The 12,289-nt window shown below is 28.6% G+C and overlaps 1 protein-coding gene across 1 annotated transcript; it reads left to right on the top strand.

Annotated features, from left to right (window-relative positions):
* The first annotated feature begins 877 nt into the window (after positions 1-877).
* LOC115702167 (uncharacterized) lies at positions 878-1,951 on the top strand. The gene is made up of 5 exons (XM_061115051.1): positions 878-932; positions 1,031-1,207; positions 1,301-1,405; positions 1,506-1,674; positions 1,776-1,951. Exons 1-5 carry the CDS (start codon positions 916-918, stop codon positions 1,863-1,865), a joined length of 558 nt encoding a protein of 185 aa, XP_060971034.1. The 5' UTR covers positions 878-915; the 3' UTR covers positions 1,866-1,951.
* Positions 1,952-12,289: the final 10,338 nt, after the last annotated feature.

Raw genomic sequence — 12,289 nt, 5'->3', positions numbered from 1 at the left:
ATTTCATCTTAGATAAATATATTATTATTGTATGTTTTTTCTTTTTAAAGTATTTTGTAATATTATTATTGAAATATATACCAATTAGCTGAAATTTAATCATGGCTTATTTTACTTTATTAATATGCTGTGATCATCCCTGAAAATAATGGCTTTGTTCTTCGATCTGTTTTAATTTTATTATTTTATTTATTTAATTGTTTGTGATGGTGCTACACACGTGTGAGAGTAATAAAATGTCGACCTTTTCTTATGCACTAAAAATTAATTTCCAGTTTCTTCTTCTTCTTCTTGTTTCTGTTCTTGATTATTCTCACTCTTGAAAAACATTGCAACACAAAGACTACATAGAAGGTTATAACAACAGAAAAAAAGAAGTAAATGTATTATATAATGGGAGTCTAGCTAAGCTATGTAGCTTGTGTGATAGAATAATTTAAGAATCGTGGGGTGGTTGGACTTAAATATGGGATTGAATTAGGAGGGTCAAAGAGAGAGAGAGAGAGAGAGAGAGAGAGAGAGAGAGAGATCAAAATAGAAAGTGGCAGTAGAGAGATATATTATTATTTAAAACTTATCTGAAAAAACATATATTTATACATATATATATCTGGTGTTCCCATCCAGTGATGCTTGACAAATTTAAGGGGGCAGGCAGAGAGAGAGAGTGAGAGTTATGTCATCTTTGGATTCCTGACTCATCTTTTCCCTTTATCAAATTGTTATGGTCACATCGCCAATCATCAATAGAAAGTAATATATTTTTTAGTTGAAGAATTTATAAGGAGGAAAGGGAAGTGGAGCGTTGTTGAAGTTCCAACTGATCCAAACTTCATGCCACCTCTCACACATATTATCTTGTCATCAGAGAATGTAGAGCAGGTTGGAACCTTAAATTTTATTGGATGTCAAGGCATGATCTTTGGAATTAGGTATGTTTTACGTAATTATTTTTGGAATTAAGTATGTTTTACATAATATTTTTCCCATTTATTAAAATGTAACACTTAACCATGATAAATTTATGTAGATGCATTTGGGAGGATTTAACGAATATGCGGGAGTATTTCAAGTTCTTTGACCCAGAGCTACTCAATGCCACGGACAAAGATGGAATTGTCCACCAAGAAGTTGTTATCAAATTGGCTGAAAGGTTGAATACAATGAATAACAAATCTCAGATGTTCTTCATACTGTGGAACTACGAGTATGTACAAATACTATTTAAGGACTAGTTAAGTATAATTTAATTCTTCTTTTTAAATTAACACTTAATATTTTCTTATTAATTTCTTATTAGACGTCATTGGATGCTTGAGATCGTTTGTGCTGGGAAGATCATTCACTTGGACCCTCGGCTTAGACATAAACGCCCTAAGATGACTATTGACCTCACACTCCAAAGGTACTTTTCAATTTTCATTTTAAAATTATAATTTTAATTTTCTATAAATTTATACCAACTATTGCTCATTAAATCAATATAAATCATTGAATTTAATTAGGGCATATGAACTGCTCGGAGGTTCCAACGAGTTACTTGGAACATTTCCAGGAGTAACCGTTGCAGCGTGTCCAAAACAAACATTGGGAATTGAATGTGGTTTTTATGTACTTAGGTACATTAATGACATTGTGAAAGCTCTAAATTCATTCGTTCTTATAAGAGAAAAGGTAATTAAGCTATAATTAGTTCATTTATGTATACCCGTAAATAGGATACTATGCTTATAAATAAGTAATACATATAGCTAATTTACACTTTAATTTTACAGTTTGGAAAGATGGACACATACGATGTGGAGACGATGTTGCTACCACTGCAACATCAATGGTTATCGAAATTGACACGATACTTGTACTAGTTAACTTTAGACTTTTAATTTTAGGCAATACTTATTTTGTATATTTTTTTTATTAGTAAGGACTTAACATATTTTGTAATGTATACTTTAACTTTGTTATAGTATAATTACAATGTCTTTTGTACTTAATTTTGTTATATAATTGAAATAATATTTATTTTTATAATTATTTCAAAAATAAAATTAATATATAATTAATTATTTAATAAAAATTAATATATATTTAAAATATTTAAATAATAACCGAAAATATATTTAACAATAACCGAAGATATAGGTCTATTTTCTCTTCTGATAATCGAAACATATGTCTTCGGTTATTATATAAAGATTGAAGATAAAAGTAACCTACGTCTTCGGTTATTATATAAAAATCGAAGACATAGATTACCTTTCTCTTCGGTTTTTATATAATAACCGAAGACAAAGGTTACTTTTATCTTCGGTTTTTATATAATAACCGAAGACGTAGCCTCACCTTCGACTTCGGTATTTTAAAACATATGTCATCGCCTCAAACGACTTCGGTTGCGATTTTTAATAAAATCTGAAGATAAACTGGCCTAAAAATCGAAAATAAAGGCCCTTTCTCTAGTAGTGAAAGTTCATATTTAGGGTGTTAATCAACATACTTGTGAGTAGATCTAAGATGCTGGTAAAATAATTTCCAATAGTTAGACTATGTCTACTTTGTGAATTTTCACTAAGCAAGGGCGAAATTGTAAAGAAAAGAGATTCAAGGTTTATTTATTAATTAAGAGACTTTATATGTCTAATTAATAATTAAATTAAATGACAATATTATTTAATAATTTATTTTAGTTATTAAATAATTAGAATTGTCATTTAAATGGTTATATTTGAAAATTGACATTTTTGAGAAAATCAGATGCAGGAATGATAAAACAACAAAATTGCGTAAGTGAGGCCCATTATCCAAGCCCATGGTCGGCCACACTTTATGGGCTTTATCATTTATTTTTTCATTATTTTAATGCCAAATAATTCTAACCTAAACCTAGGTGGTTACCTATAAATAGATAGTGATGGCTCTCATTCACACTAGAACTTTGTCAGATGAAAACTGAGCCTCTATCTTTTCTCTATAGGTCGAACCACTTCTCTCTTTTTTCTTCTCTAAATTTTGAAATCCTTGAGTGAATGAGTGAGTGCCCACACACATCAAGTGGTATCTCAATCATAGTGTGTAAGACTGTGGAAAATCAACCAACAAGAAGGAGATTCAGCATCAAAGGAAGGAGAGAAAGAGATCTAGGTTCAGATATTGATAATGCTCTGCTACAGAAAGGAATCAAGGGCTAGATATCTGAACGGAAGGAGTCATTATATTCTGCTACACCCAATGTAAGGTTTACTAAACTTTATATGTGTTTATTTCATTGTTTTAGAATTCATATTAGGACGTTAATGAAACATACTTGTTAGTAAATCTAGATATTGGTATAATACATCCAACAACTGGCCTCAGAGCCATGGTAATGATTTACTTTCATGAAATATAAATTAAAACGATGTTATATGTTGATTTGGATGGTTTCATGTGGTTTATGTGCTTATTTGATGATAGTTTAGATATCGCAATATATGTTACTTAAATATTTTTTACTTCGATCTGGAATTATTTTTTCTTGAAAGTAGACGAAAAATTAATAAATTTAGGCTTTTACAAAACCTAATTTGGATTTCTTATGGTTATGATTTTTTGAAGTTGAACGAAAATATCAGGATTTGAATGCACACCCGCGCGCGTGGACCCTCGGACAGCACCCCTGTCTGAAGGGCAGCTCGCGCCCACGTCCCTTGGTCAAATGAGGCCAAAACCATGCTTACGCGCGCGCAGGGGTATGCAATGCATCCCCCTGTGCCTCAAACTTGTTTTCATCATAACTTTTGATTCAAAAATCGTTTTTCATTGAAACAAAAGCCAATTTTTGGTAGAATTTTGTGTAGAATCTGAATTTTCAATTAAAAATCTAATTGTCAGAATAAAATAAATTTTTATTAATTTTTTAATTAATTAAAATTAGTTTGAATTTTGAAAATTTGATTTCTCACAAAGGAGCCTTATGGTTATTTTTGAAATTTTTTAGATTATTTATTTATTTTAATTATAAGATCAGATATTATTTTTTATTAAATTTTAAATGATCTTACTTTGATATTAAAATATTACCTTTTAAAAATAATCTTGTACTAATTTCAAAATTTGCTAACCATATCATATCTTTTTCAAATTTGTTATTTTCAAAATATATTTTTATTAATTAAAATTATAAGATTAGGAATATGTTAGGTTTAATATTTTATCTTATTAGACATTTTTTTTTATTAAAATTATATTTTAGCAAAAATAACATGAAGATTTGAAAAATTGGTTAGTTTAGTTTGAATAGATATTTTAGGGTTTCAAACCATAAATTTTTCAAACTTATTATTTCATTAATTTTTTAAAAATATTCTAACCATATAAAATATCTTATTTTTCAATTAGTTTATTTATGAAATATTTAAATTTATTAAAATTATAAGATTCATAATATAATAAAATATCTAAATTTAAAATTCAAGATATTATATTATATTATCTTATTAGAAATTTTAAATAAATTTAAATTTTGAATAAACTTGATATTTGAAAAATTGGTTAGACATTTTTTTTGACTTTTTGTTAGAATTTAAGAAATTTAGGAGTTTGTTGAATTTTGAATTTTTTCAAATATTCTCTAACAACCTAAATTTGAATTCTAGTTAAGATATTTATTTTAAAATTTAATTTTATTTTAAATTTTAAAATTGAGATATTTTAGCTTACTTTCCAGATATTCCAGATTAATTATTATTCGTTTATATTGTTTGATTATATTATTATATATTCAAAAAAAATTTTACAAACATATTATTTATTTGATCTAAATTGCTGTGATTAACTTGTTGACAGATCCAATGATCTGATTTTAATCATAGACCAATTGTCAATAGATCTTATAAATAATTTGTAACAGGTAAATTTTGCAATTTCTTTCATCTGTGTAAACCTAGTAACATTATAGGGCCCATCCAAATCTTTTGACCTGTGTGAGCCTATATGTTTGCTATTGGGCTTAGATGCGTATAGGAAGCCCATTTAAGTTTTACTAAGTAAATGGACTAGGTTGCTAAAATAAATTTTGACATAAGTAAATTTATTTAGGCCCAATTAGATTTGGGCTTATTCAATGAATAACAATTGTTTATTTAAAGGTTAAACTCCTCTCTTTTGGGCCTTGTGTGAGAGTTGGGGGCCAATAGAAGTGGGTACGACATACTGAACCTAGTTCCCCCTCACATGAACTACCCAATTGTGAATGCCCATTTGCCTTATTTAAATAATTGTATTAGGTTAATTATATTAGTCTAACCTAATTAAAATTGAATTAGCAACATAATTAACTTTTAAAATATATGAAATTTAATTTTTCATTTAATATTTTAAAGTTAATTTTAGAAAAACACTTAGTAAATGAAATTATTCTAGATAGTTATTTCTAGAACTAGTTATTTTTTCTAATATTTAATTAGGAAAATATCATAGATTGTGAAATTAATTGTATAATAATTAATTTTGGTACAACCTAAGTTAAGTATATTTTTCCTATTATTAAAATAGAATTAATAATTAAGTCTTCTCTATACTTAGTTATTTATTTCTTGAATTTAATACATTTAAATAAATTGAAAATTTAAATATTTAAGTTGATTTTCATCATGATACCTAAATATTATTATTTTCATGTTATTTAATTAAAATTGAAAATTATTTTAAGTTTGAAATTTTATTTCCTATAAGTTAAATTTGAATAATTTTCAAAATATATTTTATTTTATTTTATTAATCTTTTTCCACAATTTCGAAATTGCATTTCTTAAATGCAGAAATTTCGAATTTTATTTGAAAAATAGATTAAAGTTGTAAATTATTTATTTTAATTTTGGACCAACTTAAATCAATGATTTTTTCATTTAATGATTAATTAAAATAAATGAAGTAAAATATATTTAATTAGAAAATGAATTAATTAGTGAATGAAAATCTAGATAGATATTATCTGTTTTTGCTTGAAGTATTTTTCTAGTGTTTTTAATTAAATAGAAAATTAATATTTAAGTTTATTTTTATCATGATACTTAAATATTTTAAATTTATCTTATATATTTAATTAAATAGGAAAATTATATTTTTTGTTGTAAATTAATTTTATTAATTAATTTTGGGCCAACATTAAATTAGAATAATTTTTCCAGAATTTATTTTTATTTTATTTTAAAGCATTTTTTCGAAAATAGTATTCTTAAATACTTCAATTTTTCGAAATGCAATATATATTTATAGAAAATTAAATTTCAGTTGTAAATTATTTTAAATTAATTTTGTAACAACTTAAATTGAATATTTTTCTAAATATTTATTAGAAATTATTACTAAGATGGAAATAATTCATGTTATTTTCATATCCATCTAAGTAAAATTTATAAATATTAAATTAAAATTTATATTTAGAATTTTTCATTCTAAATTGGAAATTTTAATTAAATAAATATATATTTTAAAATAAATAGATTAAAATGAGAATCAAAGAAAATACAACTCTCTTTAAATAATGAGCTTTATTATTAAGATATTCGATCTCCATTGTTGGTTTTACATCGCGTTTCTTTTAGTGAGTAATCCTCCCTAATGGAGGAACGTTCATTAGCAATTTCGCACCGTTTAATCTCGAAAGATAAGTAGTTTGTAAGTGTTTTATATGGTATGGATCACCCGAATGGTGGCGACTGTATTTGACTTACAAAATATGAAACAATGGTGGAAGCTCATAAGATAGAATAGCCTTGACTCTCGCCTAAACGGGACAACGCTGGATTCCAATCTTGATCGAATAAAAGGTTGCTAGAATGTTTAACATTTTAGATGAGCTGACAACTCTATTCAATGGATGGTAGCTTTGACTCTCGCCTAAACGGGACACTGATATCAATTTGTTGAAGACCTTAGAAATTATTTAGGATTGTATGTTTTAGTATTTTCATTTGTCATTCCTACTTGCTATATGTTTAATAATTTCTGAATTGTGTATGAATTTATATTGAACCATGTTATTTTCTGTTAGTAAATTGTAGTTTAATTTCAAATCTTCATTGTTGGTCTAACTTGGTTTGTTTTTCTAATGAGATAAATCCCTAATGGATTTTCACCATTAGACATACATAATAATGTTAGATCTCGAAAGAAAAATATTGTATATGTAACATCTAGTTGTTCATCAATTGATGCCACCTTAGACTAGTATTTTTACGATATGAAACAAGAAGATTGTATAAATAAGATTACTTTGACTTTCGCTAATCGAAGCATCATTGGATTCTTATTTAAACAACGAAATTATCCTAATTCCTCTTAGCTTATTCATTTCGAATTAGCTCAATAACATATCATTGGATGAATGGTCTATAAATCATTTCATGTCATTCTATTTTCTCTTAAGAAATTAAATGACTCATATGATTATAATCCTGAAATTCTATTCCACAATGATATAAGTCCTCAATCTTAGAAATCTCCTACTTGTTAGGCAAATCTGACTTAGAGTTTAAATTAGTAGTGGTAGTCCAAGAAAGAATTACTCATTATATTTCGTATAAATTTAAGTCTTTGATTTTAATTTTAGATTCCAAACAGAAATTTTCTTATATTTCTAATTCCAGAATACAATACAGTTACACTTTCACAAGTGTTTAATAACCAATTAATAATCAATGGATTCAAACTGTATGGAATATGAGTTTAGTATTCTGTGACCAGGATCCACTTGCACTATTCTAAGAACTCTTTGATGTAACTAAACCTAAGTCATCAAAAAGACACAACCACACATTTTTTTTAATCTATGGCTTTTGTATCTTGTTCATAGTGGTTTTGACAAGATCAATCTCTGCAAAGAGTTAATATGCCTATATCCACTAAAAGTTGCTCATCTCATTCGTAGATGGATGTACATTCAGGGGTGGATATGAGTTTTTCGTTGTATTCTTAAAACGATAACTCTAGATTATACCATATGCAAAGAAATTTGAAATGTTTCAAAAATTTCTGAATTTCTGGAAATGGTGATAAACCATTAAGGTAAGTGGTTAAAGATCTTCCGAACTAATAGGGGTGTAGAAATACTTCGTAGATATGCAGTTCAAAGATCATTAATTTGATTTTTGAATTATATCCAAACTTACCTCCCCAAAAATTTCGATTTGCATATTGATGATTAGTTACTAGTCGTTGCCTAAGTCCTTCTATAGTAATACAATTTCAGAATGATGCAATGGTTGTATACTTAATGTAAATCATTACTAGATTCATGGATGACCTAATCAAAATCTTAAGAAAAGCTAGAACTGTTAACCATGGTTTGTTAGCTATTCTATGTGATTAGGGGTGGACCATCCCATAGTCAATAGATAAGAAAGTGTTTGTTTTAACAAATACTACTTTTCTAAGAAAACGTTTAAGTTTGAAAATAAAGTAGAAAATAAAGGAGATATTTTTCTTGATTCCAAAAGTGTTCTATCATCTTATTTGACATATGATGATCCCACTGCCTTCGTTGTCTTTTCACAACCGAAGAGGTTAATACCATTTAGTTTTCTTAGACATAATTCACAGTACCTTGTCGTAGTGGGACAGTTTCTAGGAACTCACCTTCTTGGAAGACACTAGTGATTAAAATCCATTGTGAGTTTAAACAAATAATGGATTGTCAAGATAAGAACTAAGAAGAAAAGCCAATAGAACTATGGTTTAATCCATTCACATGGAGTAACCTAAATTTTTCTATTACAAGGACATAAAAGGAAATTTTGTTAATAAGTCTATTTAATGGACTTAACAAAACTTCCTGTTCCTAGTATTATAGGTTTGAGTTTATCTAAACCTATGGCTTATGGTATACCTGGTAATTACTTACTCTAATGCAAGCAACTTACTTTAGTAAGATGGTGAAGCATTTTCTTTCTAATGGCAATCTATCGAAGCTTCTCGACTTCTAGGCATAGATTTTATTTACCTAAGGAAAAGTCTCAACTATTCTAGAAAAGATAAAGCCATGAAAGAATTTCTTATATGAACAGTGAGAGGTCTCAGATATGCTTTAGTATGCCTTAGACCAGACACCTGCTGTTGAGTGGGAGTAATGAGTAGGTATCAGATTAATCCAGAAAAGGAACATTGGAAGACAATCAAGTAAATCTTAAGATTAAGAAGAGGAACTATATGTTAGTCAATAAGGGTTTGATTAAAACTTTTAGACTACACCACGTCATATTTCAAGACTTGCCTTTGTGCTATAAAGTCTGCTGATAAGATGGTGATTACTCTGGGGGTGGAGTAGTGATTTTGGAGAAGTGGAAAAACCTATCTGAAGTCTCTTGGTCTACCAGAAAGGGACTGAATGTTAAAGTTGTAGGAAAGGTACTTATTCAGTCTAAGGAAAGTTCTATAAAATTGTGGCACCGTTCCAACCTGCCTTAACTACTAGGGATACTTCCTGAATAACCAAGAAGTAGTTGCCAAAGGTATAGAATCCAGTATCCCAAAAGAGTAGACATATAGAGAGGAATTTCACATTATCAATGATTTTGTGATTAAGGAAGGGTAATGGTGGAGAAAAGGTTGTGTTTAATTCAACCTTTCAGATCCTATTACGAGGAGTTTACTACTACTACACTTGATTTGTATATCAAGGTGTTGAGATTATTTGAAATGCACATTTTGTTTTATATTAGAGCAAGTGGGAGTTTGTTGGGTTTTATGCCCTAAATAAAACTCATTTCAATATAATCAGATTTACTTATTAATATAGATCAGAAATAACATTTAATATTGCATGGTTCACATGATTTATTTCATGATTATATGTACATAATGTATAAATTCTATTTAAGTCCAGAACATATCAATTTGTTAATGATTATAGTGTTGTCAACACAGTGGAATATAATCTTAATTATATGTTCGAAAGTTTATTCCCTGATTTGTCAGAACACTGGATTTAGACTTACATGGTATAATCAGCGATAGGTATTCTTACACCTTAGATAAGTGTTATGTCTTTTCCAGGACATTGGCAAAGTTTACCAGCATCGGATGTATGGAGTATACATCGGAAGGGACCGATATTGAACTTTGATTAGATATGTTAGAATTTACCGTCATATCTATTCAATTTAATATCACCTGTTGATCCTAGATTAAATTATCTTAATCCTGATATGATTAGGTTCAATCTCAAGAGTGTTATTCCTGTTCTTTGATTTGTTAGTTAAGCTTACTTTTGGGTCAGGGTGATACATACCTTTTGGGAACACGTTAGTGCAATTGAGTGGGAGCGCTAACATAAATATGGAATCTATAGCTTCTATCTGGCGAATAGAAAGTAAAGGATGATTTCCTTGGAGCTTAACCAAACGAAAATTAATGGTGGAGATCTCATTTCACTTAGCTGGAATATCATTTACACAGGGTTAAGTGTTTTAAGGATAAAATACATTGTAGGGTGTTATGGTAATTTAATCCTTTTACAGTGTAAATCATCTATATAGAGGATCATTGATCACATTAAGGTTATAACAATGGATAACTAATGACGTGTCTATATCGTGGAACATATAGAGCGTTCTATATACTGAGAGTGCAATTCTAAGTTCTATGCGTGGATTCAACGAAGAATTAATAAGTCAGTGAATTTAAGATATAAATTCTTGATCTACTTATTGGAAGCTCGGATATATAGACCCATGGTCCCCATACTAGTTGAGACCATACTGCCTGTAAGACTCAGTTAATTGATTTTGATTAATCAATTATAATTCTAAAGTTAGACTATGTCTACTTTGTGAATTTTCACTAAGCAAGGGCGAAATTGTAAAGAAAAAAGATTCTAGGTTTATTTATTAATTAAGAGACTTTATATGTATAATTAATAATTAAATTAAATGACAATATTATTTAATAATTTATTTTAGTTATTAAATAATTAGAATTGGCATTTAAATTGTTGAATTTGAAAATTGGCGTTTTTGAGAAAATGAGATGCAGGAATGATAAAACAACAAAATTGCATAAGTGAGGCCCATTATCCAAGCCCATGGCCGGCCACACTTTATGGGTTTTATCATTTATTTTTTCATTATTTTAATGCCAAATAATTCTAACCTAAACCTAGGTGGTTACCTATAAATAGATAGTGATGGCTCTCATTCACACTAGAACTTTGTCAGATGAAAACTGAGCCTCTATCTATTTTCTGTAGGCCGAACCACTTCTCTCTTCTTTTCTTCTCTAAATTTCAAAATCCATGAGTGAATGAGTGAGTGCCCACACACATCAAGTGGTATCTCAATCATAGTGTGTAAGACTGTGGAAAATCAACCAACAAGAAGGAGATTCAGCATCAAAGGAAGGAGAGAAAGAGATCCAGGTTCAGGTATTGATAATGCTCTGCTACAGAAAGGAATAAAGGGCTAGAAATCTGAACGGAAGGAGTCATTATATTCCGCTGCACCCAATGTAAGGTTTACTAAACTTTATATGTGTTTATTTCATTGTTTTAGAATTCATATTAGGATGTTAATGAAACATACTTGTTAGTAAATCTAGATCCTGGTAATAAAACCACCATTAAAGCTCCAAGCTTTGAGGTCAAAACTCAAGCTTGGCTAAATCTAACTAACATGCATCAAACCTGCTTTAATTCACCATAAACAACCATATTATAACCCCAGAAAACAAACCTATGCACAACTAACAATCACAGCAATTAATTCCTCAATTTACCATAAAAATTATAGTTCTGAGTTTAAGGCTTTACACAAGGTTAAATCCCGTCAATTAACAACAAAACTAGCTTGAATTCACTCAATTAAACACATCAAAACTTCTGAAAACAACAACAACAACTAACAGCAAGCACAACACCAAAAACTAAACATGCAACCATTTTCTTACTTAATTTTCAAGAAACTAAAGAGAGAAAGAGTAAGAGTTATACCTAGAGCTTGGATTGTACTCAAAATCTGCTTGAATCCACAAAGAAAAAGACAATTCCTTGCTGCTCAAAGGAGCTGAAAGAGGGAGAGAGTTTGAGAGGAAAATTGGTTTTGCTTATTCTTGATTTTTTTTTTCAATTTTGTAAAAATAAGTGACAAAAGTAATTTTAATTACTTATTTTAACCAAAACTAATTATTCAAAATCAATAGTCATTCAATTAATTGATCCACATAAAGACAAAACACTAAAAGGACAAAAAGACCAAAATGCCCTTGCCACACAAAACTAATTTAAAGGATACTAAGGGTATTTTGGGAAAACTTTAAA

Source organism: Cannabis sativa, chromosome 5, assembly GCF_029168945.1.
Source record: "Cannabis sativa cultivar Pink pepper isolate KNU-18-1 chromosome 5, ASM2916894v1, whole genome shotgun sequence".
NCBI classification, from domain to species: domain Eukaryota; kingdom Viridiplantae; phylum Streptophyta; class Magnoliopsida; order Rosales; family Cannabaceae; genus Cannabis; species Cannabis sativa.
This window is presented reverse-complemented; position numbering and strand designations above follow the sequence as displayed.